Consider the following 27277-nt stretch of genomic DNA (forward strand, 5'->3'; position numbering starts at 1 on the left):
CTTTATTTTAAATGTGAACCTCATTTCTTCCGGCCATATGTCCGGAAAATAAATTATTTAGTAGGAATCAGTATGTCACGAGTTCCGGGATTTTCATGCTGTATTCTCTCGTTTCAGACTATTTGTTACAAAGTAAAAGATGAAGTCAATGTAACTTGAGATCATTCTAAATAATCTATGTTCAGAATTCGGATGACCTCTCACTTTACTGCAAGAAATAATGAGGAGATATAACTTCTTGAGTCAAATTTCTTGGGAAATTTTGGGGAAATCCCCAAAGTCTGTGTTGTGCAGTTTCCCGGATAAACGTTTCATTATCAGACAATGATTCGTCGGCTTAAAACCATCTTTTGTACTGCCCAAAATTTCGATCCATGCTTTTTTTCAGTTGGACTACAGTTAATTGTTTCTCTTAGACTAATAATCAAGAGCTTAATAAAAGTGCTAAAAGATGGGCTAAAGCCAATAGAGAATTAATGTTGATTGGTTGTCTCAAATCAACTTTTTACAGAAGGTTGAGGAAGTTAAGAGATGAGTTTGATAAAAAGAATCAGTTAGCAACCACTGACCGCCGTAGCTTCAGAGCAATGTATCAGTATTGTCCCACAATCGGCCGCTACCTCATGTAGTTATGTCCAGTGTACAATCAGTACAGTCGGCGGCCTAGTCAAGGATTCTTTATTAATAAATTATAGATAATGCAACTTCCGAAATGTCTCCACCTGTTCATCTACCAATCAAACAACAGCTAGACAGAGTTGTAGTTGAAATGATGAGAGGTGACATTAATGTAAAGAAAGCAAACGGAATTCTGAACCATTTCCAAGCGTACATTCCAGAATTCCCTTAGTCAGTAAGAAGTGCACTACGTCGCTGCTATAACGTGGAAGCGAAGTTTCTGAAAACAAGAGTCTACTATCACATTGGATTGAAAATAAGCTTGCTGTGGGTTTTAGAAGTTTGGCTACGCCAAATTATTTTCACCGAAATGAATCTCCAACGTAACTACGACGACCAAATATTAGCATTCCGGTCATTACAGTTCTCAAACGAACGTTAATCACGGGTGACAAACGTCGGAATGCCTGGAAAGCGCGACAAGGAGGCCAAGGAAAGCCTGATGTTGGGCCAAGAAGACAATCAGATGCACCTTTCGATGTACGACAAGTCACTTTAGATACACTTTCATGTCATGGCCCTAATGTTAGTTTAGTAAGTTGAAATTAGCTCTAGGATCACTTTACCAGAGTTAAAAGAAAGACAGGTAGGAGGACGGCAATTATTTGAATTTAAAGACTTGAATATAGAAGAAGGGAATAACTACTGTGCCTTCAGGGAGAGTTCAGGCATTTAAGGTGTAGTTGTAAATAAATCCCCGAAATAAATAGCTCTGTAAGTCTTCGACATTGAATGCTGACCACACTAGTTTTAATGGGCTCATCTAGCCGAGGGCGCTCGGCCATGCATCTGCACAAGGTCACGAGTGGGGACGCCGTGCTCAACATCCCCTGCAATCGCTAGCCAGTCTCGATCAGTTGACCCTCGATATATTGATAGCCTATCAAATGTATCTTTGAAACTACTCGCTTCTGACCTTTGATTTCAATTGGTGGTTACGATTGATAATAGGTGTTAATGATTAAGGCGTTATCAAACTCCAAATACCTGATGTATCTTCAGATGTTAATAGAGGACATGTGCAGTAAAGTATCTTCTGCCTCCGACTGTAATGACAAAGCACACAAGTCTATTCGCCGTTTGGTAGTCCATTCTCATCACGGTCTTAGAAATAAACCTCCAGAAAATTCAAAACCGTTCGACTACTCAAAAACAAAGACGAGAGTAGTGACCTTGTAATCTCTTAGTGTGTCCTGAGCCTCCGAAAATTGAACTAAATAGTTTTGATTGTCAGCCAGCAAAATACTGGACATTTATCAGACAGTTCTAGCTGTATCTTGTGTTCAAGGTCGACGATGATGGTCAACTGCTCTTATTCATGTTGCATTATTGTAAAGGAAAGGCTCGAGAGGCCATAGAGGAATGCATCATGCTTCCACCGTCGTCGGGTTGCTATAGAGCATGCAATACACTAAAACGGTTGTTTGACAGAACACACGAAGTAAGCTGGGCTTTGCTGAAAGATTCGACTGAATGTTCGATTATAGAACGCAGCGATGGTGAAAATCTATCTAGTTTAGCAATAAAAATAAAACATTGCTCTATAGCATCAGAAAAAATCGACTACTCGGCGGAGCTCAACTCTCTTGGAACTATAGAAACATAGTATGGAAGTTGCCCACGGATTACAGATGAAATGGGCTAAAACGGTCGGAAAGGTAACAGGAAATGGGAGAGAGCCTATATTTCTACGTTGACAGGATTTTTATCATGTAGAGCAGAAATATTACTCAGCAGATTCGGGCAGATTGCAACAACTAGTAAACAAGCTGTGGGCAACGTAGTTTGATCCACACAAGGTTTGTCATTCGGTAAAATCGTTAGCAAGTCACTTTGTGTTATATGCGGAGAAAGTCATATGATTGATAAATGTTATCAGTTCTTTACCTTGGCAGTCAACAATCGGTGGGCAAAAGTCAGAGAAAGGGGTCTGTGTTTCTGTTGTCTTAGAAGAAGTCACAGATCAGTTGATTGCAAAGATTGTGTTATGTCTGCTATTGGGGGTTGCCAGGATGGACATCGCTGTTTGTTGCATTAAACCATTAGAGATTAGGGTGCTTTGAATGTGCAATTAATAAAAATACATTGTGGGTACACGGGGTCGCTAATGGAGGATGTGTCTCTTGGTTTAATCCCTGTACGTCTTAGAGCTGGGAATATGAAAGTTCGTGGATATGCCTTCCTAGACAATGGCCCAGATATTACCCTTATGAAGTCAGGCACTGCACGGATTTTAAGATTGTAGTCAGAGAGTGAGTCGATTACTATCAAAACGGTAGGTGGAAATAGGTTTGTCAGATTGACAACCAAAGCCTTAGTAACCTGTTCATTAAACAGAAACGAATGTATATGTATTGAACAAGCTGTTGTAGTAGATGATTTGCCGGTGCATAGACTAACGGAACCTGCGAAGGACAATTCTAGAAAATTGTCCCATCTTATGGTTTCACCTTGACCAGAATTAGTGGGTGTCGAAGTTATGTTGCCTATCGGTTGTGACGTACGTGAAGCGCATTAGGTCCTGGATAAAAGATTAGGTGAAAGAAAGAGTCCATACGCTGCTAGAATACTGAGTTCTTTCTGGACCAGCAGGTCTCAACAAACATGAGGAAAGAATTGTAAATTATATTCCTCAAACTGATGACTTTGTGGAGCAATTAAAGAACATGCATGAATATGGGTTTCACCGGCAACTGTAGAAGAGCACGACACCTATTTTGATGAAAGTTACAGGACTGTTCCCTTACCTAGAGAAATAGCTGGAGAAGACGTTGCTGCCTCTGTTATCGACAGTGGGTTTGCTGTATGTACAGTCGGCTCCTAGAGCAGTATTCCCCTCTATTGTTGAAAGACCTAGACATCAAGGAGTGACGGTGGGAATGGGTTAAAAAGAAAACTGTGTGGAAGACGAGGCTCAATCGAGACATGGTATCTTGACACTGAAGTATCGGACTGAACATGATGGTGTGACTAGGTGTGGTGATTTGGAGAAGATGCAGTACCACACATTCTCCAACGAGTTGCGAGTGGCTCCAGAGGAATATCCAGTGTTGTTGACACAAGCTTCATTAGATCCGAAAGCAAACCCTGAGATGATACAGATAATCGATTTGTTTAATCTCCCCGTCGTGTAATTTAACCTTTATTCAGATCACTTTTAACCATAATTTGTGTTCTTCAGTCTTCCTCGCCTAAGCTTTTATCATGTGATTTTGATTAAGGATTTATCCTTCGCTACCTAATTTCTGTTTCATGTTGACGGAATATTGACAGTAAGGCAGTGTTTGACTAAGCCCAAGATCACGGCGTGGCTCGGTGTGTGACTTTTAACCTTTGACTGTCTGCTTGGGAAGATTACTAGAATCCCTGCAGATAGATATCTGATCTTGTTAGGAATATTTTTATTGATCCTCAGATATTGAACTCTTTTGTATTAACTATTTTTTCTTTGTTGTTTAGCACGCCAATATGTGTCAAAGAAACCCTTGACTGTATAGCGCAGGTTGCACCGTCCGAGGTATTATGTATTTTTTATATAATTTGTTCTATTTGCGTACAGAGTTTGTGTTTTGATATAATTTAATATGAATAACTCAAAAACGCTTCGTACGCCATACAGAAGAACGTAGTCGGGTCTAATCGAATAAATTTTGTTTCGTTAGTTCCGCGTTCAAACTGAATATTGGCATTTCGGTCGTTATATGAAGGTAAATTTTTTCGATACATCCATAGACCAAAATATGACCACTTTTTAGTATTCTGACCACAGACTGAGTAGACTTGATGTAAAAAGCCATGAGAAAGCTTAGCAAATGACTGAATTACTGTTTTTTATCACGATTTGCAGGCAGTAGTGTATGAACATGGAAGCCTCTTATAACTGCCACTGTGTTACTAGGCAGGTTCAATGTTTGTCATCTTTGCGTGAAATCAATACTTACTTATGCCATCATTATCTGTACAATTTTAGCTTGTCAATGAGTTGTGCTTAAATCTTCATCTTCAACGTGCCGAATATGCCACATGGAGTCAGAAAAGCAATTCTTATGGTGACCAAGCCCATCAGTAAGCTGAATTGGTATTATTACTTAGCTTGTTTCAACTTCAGTGTGTTCGTCACCCTTTTCGTTTTGTTCGTATTCCACTATTTTGGATTCATTATTCTGAGGATGAGATCATACAAAATCTTAGACTACATAAAAGTGAAGGATCAGATCTTTGTAACCTTGTGTGTGTGTCCATAAGGCTTATGCCAATAAAATTTGTACAATTATGGTCCGGGTCGGCATTATACAACTATCTATGACACTGAGATAATAGACCTACTTCAAAATTGCAAATTTACAATAATGTGACTACCTAATCTATGTGTGGGAGTCACATCCTTATCTATACTGACTCGTTCTACTGTAATAGTAAATGGTTGAGGATAAGAACGTCTAACGGTTAGGATCCGGACGTGGAGAGAGTAGTTCATCTAATAAGAAGAAAAAACGATCGACTAATGAATCCAACTGTTATAAATAAACATTTTATTTTTAAACCAAACAGTAAAGAATTCGTCAGAACGTTTTTCAATAATTTAACAGGAAATAATGATTATGCAATTTATTTTTGTTAAGAAATTATGATCTACAACGCAATATACTTTAGTTATTGATTTCAATTATGTGTAACATTATTTTACAGTTTTAATCTTGTTTGTGTTCCACAAAACAAAATATCAATCATTTTGTAAAATGAATTGGATGAAACGTAAAATTCACTAAATTACAATGTTTTCACTAAGAAACTAAAAAGTTAAGAGATGACTATTCTATCGAATCAAAGATAAATCCAACTGAAAAATGTAGAACTCTAGTAAAACAACTGTCCTGAACATTACTAAATGTCTTTCTGGATAACTGTCAGATATAAGCATAAAGTGAAATGCACAAGTACATGAAATTAGTACTGCTGAGAGCATAGCTTGTATCATTAAAACTACAAAACAGGACGAATGGAGCAAAACATACTTTTAGTGACCGATATCTTCATTAGTATGTAGCGTGGCGTCGAGTTGAGAATAACTATGAACACCGCTACCAAGAAACACGTGCCAGGTAAATCAGAAGGCGGAGGTTGAACGTAACCAGATTTATTTCGTTGGCGATCTCGTGGTATTGAACGAATACCGAGATCGTGCCAAGGAATGGTACAAGTGGAAGCAGAAGACAGGAGTACGTACGAACAGTACCAAAAACCGCGGAACAATGATGGAAGGTAATGGAAGCACAAAATGGCTATAATTAGCACAGTTAAACAAAAGCACATTAAAACAAACACTGGTACAGTTGGTTGTAATAATAATTGTTTTTATTAAACCAGTCGTGTTCTCGTGATAAACGTGAGTCACTACAGGAGCCCCCCGCTAGAAAGGGTTTACACTTTCGATAAATAGAGGTTTGAATCGTGGGACTGATCGGCTGACGAGCGATTGTGGGACGGAGGAATCGGCGAACAGGAAAGCGATCGTTGATCGTCGAGTTGCCAACGAAGGTCGTTTTTGGATAACGGTACCAGGAGCGATGTGTTGTATTTATTGCTTGAGTTGGCATGCTACACCAGAGTGGTTTGTATCCAGAATCTGAAGATTGCGTTCGTAGGGAAAGCGGACCAGAAACGCTGCAGACGAAGGACGAAACCACGTTGAGCCAAAAGACCAGAAGCGACCGTAACGACCAAGTTCGAGACCAAGCGTATGCCAAGCATTCGAAACCAATATATCGACTGAGTGCGTTGACAAGAGCATGGGCGATCAGGCCAGCTTTCGCGAAAGTTGACTGAGGTCGACGGAACCAAACGGAGGTGGTCGAAGGCGTGGGCTCAGGAAACAAAAAGAAAATCAAAAAAGAGAAGAGTGTAACATGCATGTAGCATAGGAATAGTCCTACACCGTATCGGTTGTTAACTGTGCGGCTAGTCGTGGAAGCGTACGGGCAACCGTACTCGGCGACCGAAACGTGAGACGGTAGTCTCGCTCGCGTCGCGTGAGCCTGCAATCTCATCCGAAGTCAAGGGCGGCGTGGTCTGCTGATCTGGACGTGAGACTGTCGTCTCATACGTAGACGGTGCAGATGACGCGTGCTGTTGACCGTGACGTGAGAATGAGGTCTCTGATGTATCTAGCGTGGGACCTGAAGATGGTTTGGGGATCCCGCTAGTAGGTTTGCTAGGTCTAGCATTGAATCTCAGGTTATCAGATAGGGCACTGTCATCGACGTGTGCTGGTTTGAGACGATCAATGCTGACGATCTCGACGCGGCCGTGTCGATCAACCCTGAAGGTCTTTTCGTGACGAGCGATCACGCGAGAAGGGCCTTCGTAAGGTTGTTGCAAAGGTTTGCGTACCGAATCTACTCGTATGAAAACATGTGAACAGGTAGATAACTCTCGAGGGAGAGCGACCTGTCGATGTTGTATTCGAGTTGACACCGGAGACAGCGTTCGCATAAATGCAGACAGTCGATGGACGTAGTCTGATTTAGCAAAATCATGTCTGCTCCGTGGTGTGAAGAATTCCCCGGGCAGACGCAATGTCGTGCCGTATACAAGTTCAGCGGCGGAACATTGTATATCTGCCTTTAAACTCGTTCTGATACCTAAAAGAACGAGCGGTAAGGTTTCGTACCAGTTGTCGTTTTCGTGTGCTCGAAGAGCACTTTTAAGTTGACGGTGAAACCTTTCCACCAAACCGTTTGAAGCTGGGTGGTAGGCGGTAGTGCGTATGCGTTCCGTATCAAGCAGCCGAGTAAGTGAGGAGAATAGTGCGGACTCAAATTGTTGTCCTCGGTCAGTCGTGACAGTCGAGGGACAACCGTATAGAGCTATCCATCGTTCTACGAAGCGGTGAGCAACTGTATCCGCCGTGGTAGACGTGGTGGGTATACCTTCGGGCCATCTGGTGAAGCGGTCGATGCACGTGAGTATGTGATCATACCCGTACGATGGTGGCAGTGGTCCTACAATGTCTAAGTGAACGTGATCGAAGCGAGCATCAGGCGTAGCGAATGTACCGAGGGGGGCGGCTACGTGCCTGTGCACTTTTGATCGTTGACATTGTAAGCATTGCTTAGCCCACATACGAACATCTTTATTCATGGACGGCCAGACGTATCGTGCAGCGATGAGGCGTAAAGTGGCTGAGATACCTGGGTGAGATAATCCATGCAGGGCATCGAATACGAGACGGCGATAAGCAGAGGGTACGATGGTTCGAGGAAGGCCGGTAGAAGTATCACATAGAATGGAGCCAGAAGTCGTAGCTAGAGGTACTTCCTGATACTGAAGGGACGTAGAGTGTGGTGCTTTTGTACAGCTGGGATCGTTTGCTTGGGCAGCGGCCATAGCAGGAAGATCGAGCACCGGCAAGGTAACTGCATTCGTTTGTATTCGTGATAGGGCATCGGCAACACAGTTCGACTTGCCTTGGATGTGACGAAGGTCTGTCGTGAACTGGGAGATATAGTCCAAATGTCTGCACTCTCGTGGTGAGTAGCAGTCAGACTTGGTATGCAAAGCATACGTTAAGGGCTTATGGTCGGTGAATAAGATGAATCGACGTCCTTCTACTGCGTGCCGAAAATGTTTGATGGCGCAGTAGGCTGCTAGCAGCTCGCGACCAAAAGCGCTATATCTCGTCTCCGTGGTAGTAAGGCGTCGTGAGAAAAACTCGAGAGGTTGCCAACTACCGGAGATGTTTTGTTGCATGACTGCTCCTATAGCAACATCGGATGCATCAACCGCTATACTAAGCGTGGCTGATGGATCGGGATGGGCGAGAAGAGTGGCTTGCGCAAGAGCCGTTTTGGTTTCAGTGAATGCAGTACGTGCAGAATCGTTCATTTCTAATCTGCGTGGGTTGCCGCGTAGTAAGTCGGTTAGTGGTCGTAACCGTTCTCCCGCGTGTGGGACGAAACGACGGTAGAAGTTAACCAAACCGAGAAAAGCCTTCAGTTCCTTGAGTGAGGACGGCACGTTGTACTCCTTTATTGCTTGCACTTTGTCCTCACAAGGTAGAATACCCTCTTGCTTGATAACATGACCCAGAAATATTATTTCTCGTTTACCTAACTCGCATTTGTCTGGGTTAACTACTATTCCATTATCTGAAAGGCGTTGGAATAATAGCGTAAGATGTTGATAATGTTCATCTACGTTTGATGATGCGATTAGCAGGTCATCAATATAGACGTGAACAAAATCGAGGTCTCGTACAATGCTATCGATAAACCTTTGAAAAGTTTGAGCAGCATTCCGTAATCCAAATGGCATTCGTAGGAACTCAAACAAACCGAAAGGAGTCGTGATAGCGGTCTTTTCGATATCTTCAAGAGCGACTGGGATCTGATGATATGCTCGTACCAGATTGATCTTAGAAAAGATAGTCGTGCCCTTGAGCGATGCCGTGATGTCGTGTATGTGGGGGATGGGGTAGCTATTAAAGCGCGTAACTACGTTTAGAGCTCGGTAGTCGCCGCATGGTCTCCAACTAACCCCATCTTTTTGCGCACCATGTGTAGAGGAGAGGCCCATGGACTGTGAGAAGGACGAATAATACCAGTAGCTAGTAAATTGTCAAACTCACGCTTAGCAAAAGCTAATTTGTCCGGTGCCAGTCGGCGAGGTCGTGCCGTGACTGGCGGTCCGCGGGTGACTATGTGGTGTACCACACGATTGGTCACCGATGGAAGCTCTTCGAGTGGTTTAGTGAGTACGGGGAATTTCTCGAATAAAGCGTGGAATTTATCGTCACGCGAGTAAAAAGTGCCGAGGATTCAGTACGCGTTCATGTGGGCTTTACAGCCCATGAATTTGCTGTTCGACGAAGTATCGATTAGCTGCAGCCTACGTGAATCGACAAGCAATTCATAGTGCTGTAGAAAATCGATACCTAGTATGGCTGTGGAAACATCAGCAATGATGAACGTCCACAGATACCATCGTCGGTTGCCCAGGTTGACCGCGAGTTGTCGTGTACCGTAGGTAGGAATGACTGAGCCATTCGCGGCGCGTAGTCGAAGCACTGTGGCTTGTGACTTGCTGCTACCTCGTGGTACGACAGAAACTTGGGCCCCAGTTTCTACTAGGAACCTAGCGTTTGTGCGATAATCGTGCACATAGAATAGGCGACCAACCTGGGGAGAAGGGCCGGCGAGTACGGCCGCTTTTACTCGCCGGCGCTGGCGTTTCCCGCCTTGTATGAGCATGGTGCTCGACAACGGCGGGCGCCAGACCCGAAGGACCTATGGAACCAGCACCAACTGTCACTCGCTTCCGTAGCCGCCTTTCGGCGTGGCTTGGAAGATGCCCTTTTTGGGCGAGTGGTGACTAGTTTGCGAGAACTTGAGCGAGTTCGGGGGACGTAGGGTTGGGGTACGTTACAACGGTCTCGAAAACTAAGACGTGTGTGAATACACCCGGCCCTGTCACCATGAGCTGTGGAATGACCGGCGTCCATGTCTACTTTGGGACGTGCCGTCGAAGCAACTACATAGGTGCCTCTATTACTAGTCCTCGCCAAAATTTTGTCTGCTATGAGGGCTACCTGGTTAAGCGGTGAGTCCTCGAGCAGTGCCGTCACAGTAGGTTGGATATGGGCTGGTAGTGACTCGAGCCATAATTCCCTAACTATCTCCGAGTCAGATGCTGTTGGTCCTGCAAGAGATTGCAGGCGCGTGAGGTGATGGCTTGGTTTAGCATCACCCAGGGGGTGACTTGCTAACAGTGTCCTCAATCGTTCCTTCCTCGATGGGAGGAAATGTCGGAGAATTGCCTCTTTGAGGCGGTCATAAACATTAGGCACGTTAGAATTGAGGACAACCTCACGAACAGCTACTAAATGGTCCCCGGGTAATGATTCGAGAGCGTAGGCGTATTTTTGCCTTTGGCTCGTGGTGCGACGAGTCTCGAACTGAGACTCTAATGCATCAAACCAGACCTCTGGGTCGTGGGGGATGAATGATACAGGTCGAAAGTGAATGGCCTGTACGTCTGAGTCTATAACATTAATAGTATTCTTGTCGCTATCCGTCAAGTCGTGTATATTATATATTAAAAATTAACATGAAAATATACGACAGACGTGGATAGATAAATAATAGACTCACCGAATTGGCTTCTTTGGAAGATTTGACCCGAGGTTGAGGCGTGTTCCAAACTTTGGGATCACCAATTGTAGCGTGGCGTCGAGTTGAGAATAACTATGAACACCGCTACCAAGAAACACGTGCCAGGTAAATCAGAAGGCGGAGGTTGAACGTAACCAGATTTATTTCGTTGGCGATCTCGTGGTATTGAACGAATACCGAGATCATGCCAAGGAATGGTACAAGTGGAAGCAGAAGACAGGAGTACGTACGAACAGTACCAAAAACCGCGGAACAATGATGGAAGGTAATGGAAGCACAAAATGGCTATAATTAGCACAGTTAAACAAAAGCACATTAAAACAAACACTGGTACAGTTGGTTGTAATAATAATTGTTTTTATTAAACCAGTCGTGTTCTCGTGATAAACGTGAGTCACTACAGGAGCCCCCCGCTAGAAAGGGTTTACACTTTCGATAAATAGAGGTTTGAATCGTGGGACTGATCGGCTGACGAGCGATTGTGGGACGGAGGAATCGGCGAACAGGAAAGCGATCGTTGATCGTCGAGTTGCCAACGAAGGTCGTTTTTGGATAACGGTACCAGGAGCGATGTGTTGTATTTATTGCTTGAGTTGGCATGCTACACCAGAGTGGTTTGTATCCAGAATCTGAAGATTGCGTTCGTAGGGAAAGCGGACCAGAAACGCTGCAGACGAAGGACGAAACCACGTTGAGCCAAAAGACCAGAAGCGACCGTAACGACCAAGTTTTGAGGAATGAATTTCTTCAAATAAAAGTATATCGATAATTTGCTATATTCTACTAATCTCATACAACTGTGTTTCGGGCCTTACATGACATATAATAAAAGCTATTAATCGTCATATCAAACTAGCTTGTGTCGATTGTGATGCCTTCTCGCGAAATCTCGACTCGTCCCGAATAACATATTAGGTACACAAAGAAACCTGATAATCCCATAGAACTGGATAGACTTCAAATTAAACCGGCAATAGCAGTTCACGCAATTTTCAACGACCGCCAAATCGATTTCAAAAATATCAAAATATTACAAAAACGTTTTTCTGATTACAAGGAAAGGAGAGCAGCTGAAGCTTTCTATATAATGCTTAATCTTACTGCTCTCAATAGAAAAGAATGCCTTACTATACGTCATACTTGGACGACTTATTCTAGCCACCTAGTCTGATATTATTCACAATTTACACTATTATCTTACAAATTAAACTCTATCCTTTCTCACCATAAAGGTCACACATTTTCCATCCTTAACACTGCACACTTATACACAAATTTACATACATGTTGCTTATGGATCATGCTGACCGAAATGACATGACATTGATTTATTCAGTCCCGTCGTTTGATTGATCATATAGTATTCTTGTTGTTCCATTGTACTATTTAAACTTGGATTAATTTTGATTTGGTTATTTATCCTCTGAAGAAGTGACCTACACTAAGTCACCAAACGTCAGAAAATTTGATTTTTCTACTCATTGGGATATTACAAATATATTATTTATTTACTCATGTCAGCCGCCTTAGTTTTTATCTTTCAGAGAGATTTCTAATATTCCAATTCCTTTTATGGATAGGAGAAAATGTTTCAGCTGAATTTCGACACTGCAAGTTCAGTTCTACACACTTTACACTTTTTAACAACTTTTTTATTAATTCCAAGCAGCTGATTTGTAGCATTATGTGATTACGAGTCATTTTTCTAATTTTCGATCAAATACGAGAGTTTAAACCTTAATTAAAGTAAAACGCTTAGGATGAAGTGGTTTAATTGTGATATTTTTCATGGAGTAGTCACAGTTAAAGTACTAAATGGTTAAGCGCTCGCTATGATCGATTTTAGAGACAGTTGAGTGGCAAACTGCTCTTTCATTCCGTACTAAGAGGGAAGCTTGTCCATTGTTCTGTGGATTTGAGTGGTGCTATGACTAAGATTAATTCCTGGTGAATATCCTAATGAATTAAAATGTTTTACTTCACTTTCAACCAAATGTTATGCTAATGATACAATTTTTCTCTAACTAATCTTATCTCACAATAAACAATAATTATACCAAAAATTCCTATCACCCATAGCTTCCACAATTCAGTAATTTAAATGAGAGTATATTTCTTACAAAGCTGTGAATATGTAAATTCTTTTAATCAATTAATGTCATGCACCAAAGTTAATGATAAATCACCAATTTAAACTCAAGATTTAAGCAAATATTTCAAAAGACTATATCCTAATGGTGTACATGTTTGGACTGGCTTTTCTTATTAAGTAGTTAATCAAACATGTACTGATTTGCATGTGGACAATCATTATCACAACACAGCTAACAATAAAAGAAGTGTTGTTTCTTGAAAAAAAACGAAGAATTTTTGTTGTTCAGTACAATCAATAATAATGTTCATATCAATTTTCAGTGTAGTGATATGATGAAATTGATAAAGTTAATGATCACACTAACTTTGCAACATTTTAAATTAGTATCAAGACAGGAAGTTTGTTTAGATGAGTGTATTTGAAGTTTTCTTTATCTTGGTTTACCATTCACTGAAACGTTAAAAAAAGTCAAAAAGAGGTCTGAACTTTGATTAGGACAAAACGTAGTCGTCTACTTATGTAGAATGGAATGAATATTCTATTCTATTTAGCTTCTTCTTTCGATCCTCCATGATATCTTGGTATTTGTGTATCCTGTAATATTCACCAGTGACCACTAAGTATACCTGTTGCCTTCTACTTTTCTCATCTATTCTTCTTTCCATTGGCTAGTTGACTGGTGGTCTATATTTGGTATTCGTGGGTAGAACATGTTGACAAAAACAATCATTGAAAAAATGAAGTCGTTCATTGGAGAAAGCCTGGGTATTTTCGAATAAGAAGAATAGTTTTATGCTCATATAATTTCGAAATGCTGTGAAAAGATCTGTAACCTAAGTGGACGATTTTAGTGGAGTTCTATTCTCTGAGTGAGGTGGTATAATTGTGAAGTTTTCATTTTGAGTTTTGAAGTTTGTGCTGACAATGTTGCCTGTACTTAGCTAAAAATACCACACTATGAAGATAAATTGTAAACTATTTTTAAAATATTCGGAACTACTAAAATGTACGTCAAAACCTCCCAAATCAAATTACTCGATGAACAGGAAATGTAAACATCTAGGATATTTAGTGATTTATTTTAAGAATTTCACATTTAAAACTGTTGAAATTATTTTTTATCCTAGGGTGTTTGGGAGATTGCTCAATTTGGAGTTTTGCAACAATGAATAACCGTTTAAAGATCCCCGTCATATTAAAAGACTAGTATTTGAACTACTAGTCTTTTAACAATGAATGACTTAGGTTAGACAGCCAGTTACAATTATAAGGCATCAGATAGCTGCTTCCATACAGTTCGGGTCTCCTTAACAAAGAAAATCAATGCCCACAGCAAGAAAGGGATGCAAGGTGAGCAGGTCTGACGACGTGGTCAGCTTTCAGACCATTGAATCAGTATCCAGCGCTTCACATTTCTGACAGTTTCGGGTGGGTGACAAATACTACGATTAGTTTAGGAATATTCGGAATTCATTGGACATGTAAACTAGTGAACACCAACTCATTGATCTGAAGGTTTGACGTTTAACACGAAATCTAAAGGTCAAAGGTCCCATGCCTTGCGTAGTCGTCAGTGCTCACTGATAGGTTATCTCCTTAACTGATTCAAAATTAATCAGAATTTTATTATGTGGAGTTTAGTACTTATTATCACCGTAACACAAACGGGGTTAACCTAGCTAATATACGGAGTCATATGGAAGATTTATGTCGATAACATATTTATACGTTCATCCGAATCCGAATTATATGAGCGTAACATTGAAATAGACTATTAAATTTATTTACACCTGTGCTATACTATGCTGATATTTCTTCAAAATAACCCCTAACTAAACTCTTTCATGTAAGTAATTTAAACCCATTTTGTAATTATGACTTTTAAATTCACAGCTTCTAAGCAGCAGCGCACTGTTGAGGAGTCCCATAGCAGGACGAAATGACCTTCCAGTGCTTCCAGGTTTCCAACGGTGGTCTAACATCAATCGGTTCATGATCTCAATCAAAAAAATGAATTCATCCTAATCTACCAAAATTTTTGTTATTGCGCTTTCCAAGATCATGAACGGAACTATGTGTATAAAATATTTTCATTTCCTGATATTTTGTCGATGTTTTGTCTTTCAAATTGTCCAAAACAAATAACGGTTCGATGTTTTTCAGTACACTTATGTAATGGATAACATTTAGATGCGATCACTATTTATTTAATAAATTGTTTACCACACGGAAACCCCAAAATTAAACAAAAAGTAGACCATTTTACCCAATACCAACTTCTCCGTCGACGATAAATTGTATAACTTCTAAATGATAAACTTCATGGTGTTGAAAAATTAATAAAGCCAGTAAGCATATATGAATCTGTATTTGAAGCGTAGTGTACATAAATGTTTAATGTAATCCATGTTTTATAAAACATTACATATACGTTGTATAACATAAGAAGAAACAAAATATTTCAAATAAAATATCTGTTGTTATTGTTATAAGAGATAATTTCATTTATTCATTTCAGTTTATGCATAAATTTCAAAACGTATGGAATGAATTGACAAGAATAAATAGAATCCGTTTATGTGAATTAACAGATAGCTTTATTTAAATAAAATGCCAATATAGTGCATTGAACGTTAAAAAAAGGACTCAGAAAACTCTAATTATGTCTATACTTACGCCTATTACTCCTCATGAAGGAGCATAGGCCGCTCATCAGCACTCTCCATCCAAATTTGTCCTGGGAAATCCTCTTTAATATTGTCCACTTGCTATTCATCCTTTTCATATCTACTTCCGATTCCCGACGCAGTGTGTCCATTGGCCTTCCTCACTTCCGTTTCCCTTCAGGATTCCAAGCTAGCGCTTGCCTCGTGATACCATTCGATGACTTCCGTAATGCATGTTCTATCCACTTCCAACATCTCTTAATTTCCTCCTCAGATGGAAACTGATTTGCCCTCCCCCACAGTAGGCTGTTGCTGATGTTATTCGGTCAAAGGATGTTGAGTATCATGTGTAGATAATTAATTATAAATACTTGTACTATTTTGATGGTTGTGGTAGTTCTCCACGCTTCAGCTCCATACAGTAGAACTGTCTTGACGTTTGTATTGAAGATTATGACTTTGATGTTAATTGACAGTTGTTTTGAGTTCCATATGTTCTTCAACTGTAAGAGTGCGGCCCTTACTGTGCCAATTCTTGTCATTACGTCTGCATCCGATCCTCCTTGTCCATTGATGATTCTTCCCCCTCTTCCATATCTTCTCCATCAAGTGTGATTAAGATGGTGTCCTCCGTGTTGTATTTGAGGATCTTGGTTTTCTATTTGTGTATGATGAGTCCTGTTGATACAGAGGCTTCTGCTACATTGTTTGTCTTGCCCTGCATTTGTTGGTGTGTATGGGACAGAAATGCCAGGTCATCCACGAAGTCCAAATCGTTTAGTTTCATCCAACCTGTCCATTTTATTCCGTGCTTCCCGTCAGATGTCGAGGTCCTCATAATTCAATCGACCACCAGAAGAAGGAGGAAGGGGGAAAGTAGACAGTCTTGTCTGACTCAGGTCCTTACTTAGAATGCGTCTGTCAGATGTCGTCCATGCACAACTCTGAAGTGTAGTTAGTCGTATGAATTCCGGATGATATTAACGATCTTCTCAAGTACTCCATATTGTCGAAGATGTTTCCATAAATTTCTCCTATTCACACTGTCAAATACCTTTACACAGGTAAATTGATGTATAGTGACGAGTAGCACTCAACTGATTGTTCAACGATGATCTGTAGTGTTGCGACTCGGTCCATTCACGCCCGATCCTTAAGGAATCTGAACTGTTGATCTCGAAGTTGGGTGTCTACTGAATCTTTAAACCGATTCAACAACACTCTGTTGAGAACGTTTCCTGGTACTGACAGTAATGTGATGTCACTGTGATTCTCAAACTTGCGCAGATCTCCTGTCTTTGATATCATGATGAGGTATCCTTCTTTCCAGTACATCGACACTTGTTCTTCCTCCCAAATATTCCTAAATAGAGTGCAAAGCATGTTTGCAGTTACTTTTACGTCTGACTGCAGTACTTCACGTGGTATATTGCCAGGTCCTACTGCTTTCCCATACTTGGTTTGTTCGATGGCCATCCTGATTTCTGCGATCGTTGGTGGAGTGATATCTATGAGAAGGTCTGTAAATGCTACTTCAATATCAGTGGATTCAATGGAGCTGGTCTATTTAAGAGTTTTCCAACGTGTTCTACCCATCATTTCCTCTGTTCTTGAACCTCATTGATTTGTTTTCCTCCTTTGTCCTTGAGCAGTCTCTCTAGTTTACTATATTTCCCTGATAGTTTCTTTATCGTGTCATACAGTTGTTTCGTATTTCCTTCACTTGCAGCCTTTCCCGCTGTCATCCCTAGCCCTTTCACATATTTCTGCTTGCCAGCTCTAATGCTCCTCTTCATTTGCTTGCTTGCTCCTGTGAATTCAGCCTACGCCTTGACTTGCTCTGTTTTGTTCGGCTGTTTTTAATTACCGCCCTCCTGTCCATCCCTTCTTTAATCTTGCTCAGGGTTTTCGTAGAGATCAATTCCTTATGATGATACTTTTCGAGGCCCAGAACCTCTTGACAAGTTGAAGTTAATGCTTCTTTGATACCTTTCCAGTTGTCCTCCATAGTAGTTTTTTCTTCCTCCAGTAGATCTTGTAAGGCCTGGAATCTGTTGTTGAGAGTTATCTTGAATTCATTGAGTTTGTTAATATCCTGAAGGAACGCTCTATTGGACCTTTGTAATGCTGTCTGTTCATTTGTCCGGTTCTTCTTTAGCTTCAGTTTCATGTTTGAAACCATGAGGTGATGAGTTGATCCTATGTCAGCACCTCACACTCAACTCTGCTCCTTTACCCGTGTTTGGTATCGGTAGTAGCCTTAAAAGAGCTAAAGGCGGAGTTATTCACGTCTGTGCGTCATAGTGTATAACTTAGAAACATGTCATGGGGAGCAAGTATATCATGATTTTTAAAAAATGAATAAAATTACGTTAGGCACGTAAACACCGATTCAGATCATATATGCATACATATATGTGCCTAAAATAATTAAACGTGTTCAACTTCTAATTGTGCCTACACTTTACCAAACGTAACACACATATTTGCATCCATACATAGAGCACAAAACAATGAATGTATGGTGGTCGAAAAATGGTATGTTGTTTCTTTCACATTAAAAAATTAACCAAGATAGTACTTTTAAGTAAGCACTTTATTACATGTCAATGATAATATACATGCAATTTTTGTAATATTATAATAAATAAACTGAATAAAGCGTCATAAACATATACATATGTTTAAATATTACTAAATTGCGAAATGCACATATAGCTGACCACCAATTGTTCCAATTAAACCTGCAGTTAAATAACTCATTAAACCATACCAACCAAATCCAATAATCCAATAAATTGTAATACCATAAAATAATATTGCGTATGGTAAGAAATCGAAAAGGTGAAATTTTTCAAGTTCTAAGCATTGTTTAGACATTTCATCGGTGAAACAATCAAGAAAATTCTGTTTAATTATTGTTAAATCATTTGGTAAACATCGGATATTTTTACTACTGTAATTATTATTATTATTATTGTTATTTGTATCCACATCATAGTTGTTCAGTGTTGTTATCGACTCGGCAATGATTTGATGATTGGTATGACTGTGATTTTGCAATGTTTGAGATGATTTATAAAATCTTGCTTGTAAATTATCGATAAAACTAAGAATTAATAAGGTAGAAAAACAAAAAAAGTGTTTCAATCAGGGCAAGATTATTAGTAATATAAACTGATTTTAGCTGGATCATTATTCAAAAGCTAGAGCTACTCTATAGCTATTATATTTTTAGTTTGAAAAGCTTTGGAAATATACAGTCAGGGTAAGTGGGGAGTATGTTAAATGTATATTATTAATATGAAAACTAATGGTTCACATTTTCTAACTTCAAGTTGATTTACTATAATGAGTCGCCGTAGTTGGTTATCGTTTCTCATAATATTAAAGGATAGTCATTCATTGTTTCACGATTTGCAAGAGCTGTCTGATTTTAATTTAGTTCGTGATGCAAAACAACGATTTGAACAATTATCACAAACGTAACTTATCTTAATCGAAATAAACTAAACCGATAAAAACGTTATTCTGAGTGACATACGGCCTTTTGAGAAGGATGATTCAATCTCTAAGTTGCAAGTTTGAAGCAGGATGTGATGATGTTGACCACAATGACAAAGTAAGCTTCGAAAATGAATTACTTAGTTCCAGATCTTGTGTTAGAATGCATTTTTTTCCTTAATTTTATCAACTAGTTTTTGACTTTTTTGACCGTAAAAGCATATTGTTTGATGTATCTTGAACATCCCTATTTACCCCATGCAACCATTAAAACTACCAACACTGTACCTATGTATACCGAAGAAATCATACAATTAAATTAAGATGAAACATGTAACCAATGACTTTGTAGATAAGATTAGGAAAAGTGCTGTCAAAATAAACAATCCATCATCAACTAGCCAATCAAACCATAAGAGGAGACTATTCACTTTGAAGTTATTATTTTTATCTCGAGTTGATATCAACCAGAGAAACGTTAAGAAACTAGGAAGAACTGATGGTTGCGTAATTTTGATTTCTTACTCTAAATATCTATGAAACTATGAAGATGATAATTTTCTCACATAGGAGAACCGAATAAAGTTGAAAATGTAGACTATTCATTTTTCACAGTGTTGCTTACTATGAGAGATGAAAGTTATCAAATCAATTTCCGGCAATATTGTACACATCTGAAAACTTCATCATTACCATGAGAAATTCATCCTTCAGACCCTAGTTTCTAATACTTTTTCAATCCAACTGATCTAAACCTTCGAGGAAAATCTATTTCAACTTTAAGTACCATCTACAAACCTTTAAAACGAACTTTAATTTATTCACTTTGTCTTCTATTTTTCACATTTGCACAAAATTCAGAACCAATCAACAAATTCATCTGTTGGGTATACTTTTCAATTTGTATTCCATCCAGTAATCCAGCCAATCAAAATCTATACTGAGACTTGGGTTTAGTTGCTATTGGACATTCGTCAACAAGGTGTACTTGTAGTCTTGATAGAGCACCAGCTCTCTGTCAACAGTTAAATAGGAAGAAGTTTAGATCGATCATGTTCGATCGGATTCGTTCAGTATTTAAAAGGATTAGACAAGCATGAAACTTTTCACTACTCAGTCAATTGTTGAAAAGCGATATATATTAAGTGGAGAAAAAAACTTAACTTACTCATCCTTTATTCTATAACGCTCATACAGCCATTGAGTGATTGATTGACTATCACTTGGGATTTGCTTTATTGGTATACGCTTCAAATAGATGTATAAACTTCGCTGTCTTACTAACCAATCTAATAATACGTTTTAAAAGTAAAACAAAATGACATATATAAGAAACAATTTCTAACCCGAAAAAACAGCAACAACAATCAATTTCATTTTTAGTGAGTTTATTTTTATTACAACAGATGAATAATTATGTGGATTAGTTGAAGTTAGACAATAACACCGTTGGATGCTGGCTCAGTAGTCTAGTGGATGAGCGTTCGCGCACGAAAACGATTGGTCCAGGGTCCGAATCTCGCGAGACGGGATCGTGAATGCGCACTGCTGAGATGTCCTGAAATAGGACGAAACCTGTGCTTCCAGGTTTCCCATGGTGGTCTAGCTCCAACTGACTAATGACCTCAACTATTAAAATTAGAATAATTATATGTCTTACAAGTTTTTCTATCTAATTACTAAAGTATTGACTCGATGGATCGAGATAATTAGATCGACCATATATTTTAAAGTAAATAGAAATCAGAGGAATTGCGTGAAATATGAGAAATATTTATCTCTTAGGCACAAATACTTGTGATTATGATTGTATTTGACCATTTGTTTAAATGAAGGGTAATTAATATAAATGCTAATCAAAAATTTTAATTCGAAAACACATCTTCATAATAAAAATGACAAGAGGAGAGAGATACTCTATAAAATATTAAGTCAGAACAAGGTATCATATAAGTGGGACCATGACGAAAGTGAGGATTTGACATTCAGTATATGACATAAACTGTGATTTTAAATTTCTTTTCAGTTATCACAAGCTAGACTAAGTAATTTTATTTCAAATGACTTCAAACATTACTTAGTCTTTTACACTTGATTCAACACAATAATATTTTCACAACTCAAAGACTTACTAGTTGTAACTTGTAAAAAGAAAATACTCCCAGATGTTCCGTTACATGTTGTTTTATTTACGTGTACTAAGTATATCAAAGGACAATAAGTAATGAATGGCTCTTATTGATAGTCTACTCAATTATTTAATGGTAGATGAATACATTACTGCCTTCACAGTCGAATATGCAATGATTACTTGTTTGGTTTTATTAAAAAAGGACGAAGTTCAAGATTCAGCCGTAGATTTATGCTGTTATAAGTACCAGTATAGTGAACGAGAACACAAGTGGGGGCAATCGAATGTATTTAGATACTAAATTTTTAACATCTTAGTAAATTCTGAGAACCATACAGTGAACACTTCATTGACAAAATGTCAATCAATCTTCTCGAACTTCATTTTTCTTTTCATTCCACACCAGTACTTTTTATTCTCGTTCTCTTTTCTTTGATTTTCTTCTGCCTCCAGGCATTTCAGTTTCGATTGATGATACATATTGCATATTTCTGTCAAGACCAGTACCACACAACACACTAGTATTGAATCCGTTTTTATACATTTTTAAAATATTGAATGCAGTCGATTTTAAAAACCACGGATTGAAACGATTTACAAACAAAATTGTGGATAGAGAAAGTCATGAGGTTTAATACCACTGGTTTATACATGTGATGAATAGTTATATCGTTTTAAAAGTAAAAACTATCAATGAATGCTGAGTAGTTATTGTGATTATCCTAAGTGATTTGTGATGTTGTGATTCTTGAAATAAATAAATGTCATATGTCCGATTCCATGTCAGGGTGAACTGTTGACTAGTTTCAAACTAAAAGGAATTAACCATACAGCTCAATGATGGCTCATGTTGGAGACGGATGGAAGAAAGCTGGAGGTGGCCAAACCAAAATGTGGCATCAGTCATTCAAGTTACTAACTCCTGGTCTGAGCCACATTCGTAGATGCAGATTACTTGGTCGGGGTTCGCATGACTGTCGTAACAAATGGTTGAGGACTCTGGGTGACGTGGCTGAGAATCGATCACAATGTCGTATGTGTATACACTCCTTGTGTCGCCTTAAATCGTGAGACTAAAATTACTTTATACCTTTCTTCCTGTACTACATCCTTATACACAATCTTTCTTTTATATGTTACAATCATTGAAGTAACTACTCCTATGAATTTGGTGTTTACCTTGTTGTGCTAACTTGGACCGATGTATATATGTGCCTGATCCTACGTTGTAGCTGTCTGACTGATTGTATTTCACAGTTAACTATCTGAATTTAACCAGTGATGAAAATTACATACCATATAATGTTCTATTCTTAAATGTCTAATTAATAAATTGGCTAAGTAAATATAAAAGTTTGTTGTTTTATCTACAGTTTCTAACAAGCAGTAATTCTATGAGAATAAAGCGGGAGAACATAAGGTTATTTATATTAATCTAACTGCCAATCTCAAATGCTATAGAATAACCATTTATTTGCAGTATATATATATATATATATATATATATATATATATATATATATATATATATATATATATATATATATACAAAATCAAAGATACCAGCATCTGATTAAATGTACATTTTAATGTTTAGTTAATTGATATCCTATTCATTTATAAGTAGAATCTCTAACGAGATGTGCATAGTATTAAAAAATTTAAATATATTACAGGACTATAAAGTATTAGCAAATATATTGAATAGAATATTCATTGTTCATTATATACAGTATGATGTAATTCGTTGAATATATTTCTGTAATGCACTTGAAATTTATTACGTTTTTATCCATATATTCAGAAATTTCACTAATTCAAATCATGAGTCAATTGAAGCTAGACCACCATGGAAAACCTGGAAACACAGGGCGGCCTTTTCGTCCTATTTCGGGACTTCTCAGCAGTGCGCATCCACGCTCTCCACCCCGCGAAATTTGAACCCTGAACCTATCAGTCTTGCAAGCGAGTGCTTAACCATTGGACCATTGAGCTAGCATCCAACGGTGTTAATGTATAACTTCAACCAATCCACGAAATTGCGTCACCGTACACCATTGTATTCAGGACGAAACGGCCGTCCACTGCTTCCAGATTTTCCATGGTGGTCTAGCTTCAATTGACTCATGATTTCAACTAGTGAAATTTCTAAAATCTCCACAAAACTCCTGATAATATTCAGAAATGTTAATTCTAGTTTTCATTCTTCTATTATTTATGAATAGATAATCTATATTATTACTATTGTTTTAAGTAGTATTTACCAGAACAAACAGTATCAAATTGAAGAAGGAATAGTACTTTAATATAAATTTAAATTTATCCTTTTTTTGTTTCGTTAAACAACAGGTTTACTCATGTTTAAAATTTGTGTAGAATATAAAGAAAAAATTAAATTAATGATTTTAATAATAATGATATGATAGAATCTAATTAATTTTGAATAAGAGAATTTCTTGTTTTAATGTAAATAAATGTCAAAGTTGAAATGGTTAATATTCATATACCATAGAATATTCAGTTACATGTATACAGTTATATATTTGAAGAAATAGATCTTGTTTATGACAATTATCGATCTGTCATAAGAACAATTTACCTCATTAAATATTACTGAGCCATTGATGCAAAAAAGATCCTGTGATAGCTGATCACAATATTAAATCTAAAGGGGTTTTTTTAATGTTCTAACTGGCGTCAGATCGATGATCGAAAAGAATTTGATAATAAATATACAATTATAATTGTATGATTTTGTTTCAAAAATAAAATACTTTGTTATCTACAATATGTTAAAAGATTGTACAAAAAAACGAGAGACTTTATACTGTCATAATGAGCTTAGAGTGTCATATCCTAGTGAAGATTAAATCACGGGTAACTTCCGAGGACTAATATTCTGTAAATATTCTTATTTTATAACTATTCAATAATTAGATTATGTATATTTATATTCCTCTTATTATAAGCTTTATTTTGACCTATCATTTATTAATCAATCAATTTATTAATTAATCGTATAATAATATACGATTTACGGTTCTTAAGCTATGTTCAGTTTATTGACTACTGCCTTCCATTTTCACAGCTACTTTTTGGCTTTATTGTGTACAAATGTTATTTCCTATTTTATGGTGCGTTGCGGTCTGTTTTTTTGATATATAAACACAGTATGTTTGAAATATATAATTCGCATAGTGGAAGCTGGTATTGTTGTTCTGAACTCAACTGGACGGGCTAGGCGGACCAATAAGGACGCTAGGCTGCCCATACCGGTCGAATGTCATTGATTTGGCACAATGCTAAGATGGTATAAGTCGTATTTCGATTGGCGGATAAATCACGTGATACTAGCCGGACATAAAGACACAATATAGAGCATGCCACAGTCAAATGTTGTCATCGAGGATATGGTTCGGAAAGTGATATGATGGAAAGAAAAGTCAATTTTCGATTGATTTACTCATTATGAGTTTTGTTCAAGACTACTTCTGTTTTGATTCAATGTAATGATTACTCAATGTAGTATTTGTTTTATTGTCTTGTATGATATTTTATTCTGCAAAACATGATATTCGTGTATTCCATTGACATGAACTATGCTCAGTATGTGATTTCTTATAACTTTATGTATTTTTCATATGTGTGATTTCATCCTAATTATTAATCGAAAATGGGTGTACAATCAATATATAAATGATTGTATTTTCTACTAGAATCGTCGTCGTCGTCGTGTTTTGGGGTTAATAAATCATCACTTATACCAGTCTTTGTGTTCTTACTTTCGCGTCATGGGGATTGTAGAGGTCCCTCGTTCCGAGTATAAGTGAAAAGCGTTTCCGACATAACAATCAGCGACGACCAGATACAAAAGAGTAGCATTAAAAGAGCCAAGACAATAAGCATTCAAACAACAAGTCATAACAGAAGGACATAAGGAAAAGATATATATGAAGGAATAGCGAGCACTAAAGAATAGATTAGTCTAGTCTATTATGACTTAGTTTTGGCTGTTATCCGATTCTTTAATTAGTGATTACTGTTAACATGCAAAGTAAAACCAGGTAATTTGTATTTAAAAACACGGCATAGACAAGCAGTCAGTGACTTCGTCACCACTATATTTCTTGCAACTTACTTCCACACCAGCTAATGTAACTTTTTAAGATAGGTGGTCGATTCATATAAATGGTTTAATGGTTAAACCATTCGGCTTTTAACTAGCACGTTACAGGTTTCCCTCTCTTTTCACTCTTAAAATCACATAACGTATAAACACATGATAATTCTGAAATTTTACAATTGGTCGATCACTGAGTAATGACCAGTGTCATGTATATCAATTACTTCTTGGTGATGATCGAAGATATGATAAGGAAAACTAATTGATAAGGTCTCTGACTGTGAAGCGTAATCTGAGTGATGAACAACGATTGTTGAACTATTAAATCTAATCATTCTTTAAAGTAAGCAAAAAGAATATACAACAAACATCTAAGCATATTTACAAAGTATGTGAATGAAGCTGTAAAACAGACATTTCCAGAGAGGTGTTAGTGATGTGAAAGACAGTAAAAAGAGAACGAATATTTGACAAAAATGAATGATAGGGAATGTGCAAAACTCCTAATTCATAAAACCATGGCAAATAATCGAATTTATTATTTGAAACTAAACAAGTTAGGAAATGACATCATTTTTAGTCAAAGTTTGAATTATCCCCTTATTATTATTCTTAACTAAATTTTCGTCATATTTTGTTGTGATACGTGCGTCCTGTGTAGATCGCTTCGATATAATCGTTATTTCACAATTTCTATAGAGTAGAACGGTTGCGCTTAGCAGCGGAATCGACGATGCATGTTTCATCCAAACTAGAATTTATCAGCCAGATCTACTTACGCTATAGTAATGGTGTTCTAACTAAAACTTCAGCTCCGTGGTATTTGCTTCAAACTCTCATGTACTATCTAGTAGAGTGAAAAGTATTGGGTTCTGGGCTTATCAACACTGAAATATCATTAAATCTTCTTGAGGAGTCTCAAGTACCACGAAACGTGCATCCAGATTTTCACTCCTATTCATGGTCTGCCTATTCTGAATAGATATGAAGTCCATTTATTGAGGCGTAAAATATCAACCATTCATAAAAAATCTTAATATTCTCATAATTTTGTTAGTTAGCATATTATCAAATCTTACCTCCCAAACCTGGTGCAGGTATAGAATGATCATATGGATAACCATTTTCATCAGCGAATACAGTTGTCACATCGTATAAAGCATCAAGACAATCATGCATCTGATTTAATATCAACTGAATACCTCTTCTTCTTGGCACCAAAACATGCTTGAACGGTTTAATACCAGCTTTTGAAAATGAACAATATAAATAATAATGAATGACCTGATCATCACTGCACTTGAAAAAAACAATGTAAAGTATATCGTTACAACGAACATTTTGAGCATTATGAAACTATGTACATTATTAAATTATGAATATTCAGTTCATAGTGTTGTTGTAACTTAAGAGATTAAGTTTTTTATCGGTAGGTATACCTTAAAAATAATTGGCCTTTGGAATTTAAATGTACAATTTAATTAGTAAACAATACATCAAATGAATTTATTTTACGAACTCGCTACTGGGTAAATAATTTTATGCATATATGTGTAACATCTTTAAATTGTCAACTAATGGATATGTTATGGTTGTAAAGCTAATGTACTGCGGCAAGTTATAAGATTACAAGTATATACGGACTAAAAATAAGCCAGATAACTTTGTGAATGAAAGGAACATTAATAGCATACATTATTGAAGGTTTTTTTGTAATCTAATCTAAGAGTTGCATAAGATCAACTTGAAACAATATTCAGAAAATGACTGACGGGAAAATTCTTGCTTAGAATGTCTACATAAGTTTGGCATTTAGTACAAATAAAACTTATGATAAGCATTTGATAAAATGACAAAGTATACGAAGTAACAATCGGATGTTACATTCTATAACAAGAGATTGTTGATAAT

At 37.6% G+C, this 27277-nt stretch overlaps 1 protein-coding gene across 2 annotated transcripts in view; it reads right to left on the reverse strand.

Moving 5' to 3' along the window:
- Positions 1-17584: 17584 nt before the first annotated feature.
- AGPAT5_1 (1-acyl-sn-glycerol-3-phosphate acyltransferase epsilon) overlaps positions 17585-27277 on the reverse strand; it is a 33522-nt gene continuing 23829 nt past the window's right edge. The window contains exons 6-8 of one of the 2 annotated variants that reach the window (XM_051210482.1): positions 26446-26613; positions 20281-20401; positions 17585-18717 (exon numbers count right to left, since the gene is read on the reverse strand). In XM_051210482.1, coding sequence (XP_051070476.1) covers positions 18303-18717; positions 20281-20401; positions 26446-26613 — 704 coding nt within the window. In that variant the 3' untranslated portion in view covers positions 17585-18302. The remainder of the gene's footprint in view (positions 18718-20280; positions 20402-26445; positions 26614-27277) is intronic. The other variant, XM_051210483.1, reaches the window with a different exon arrangement.

Source organism: Schistosoma haematobium, chromosome ZW (assembly GCF_000699445.3).
Source record: "Schistosoma haematobium chromosome ZW, whole genome shotgun sequence".
NCBI classification, from domain to species: domain Eukaryota; kingdom Metazoa; phylum Platyhelminthes; class Trematoda; order Strigeidida; family Schistosomatidae; genus Schistosoma; species Schistosoma haematobium.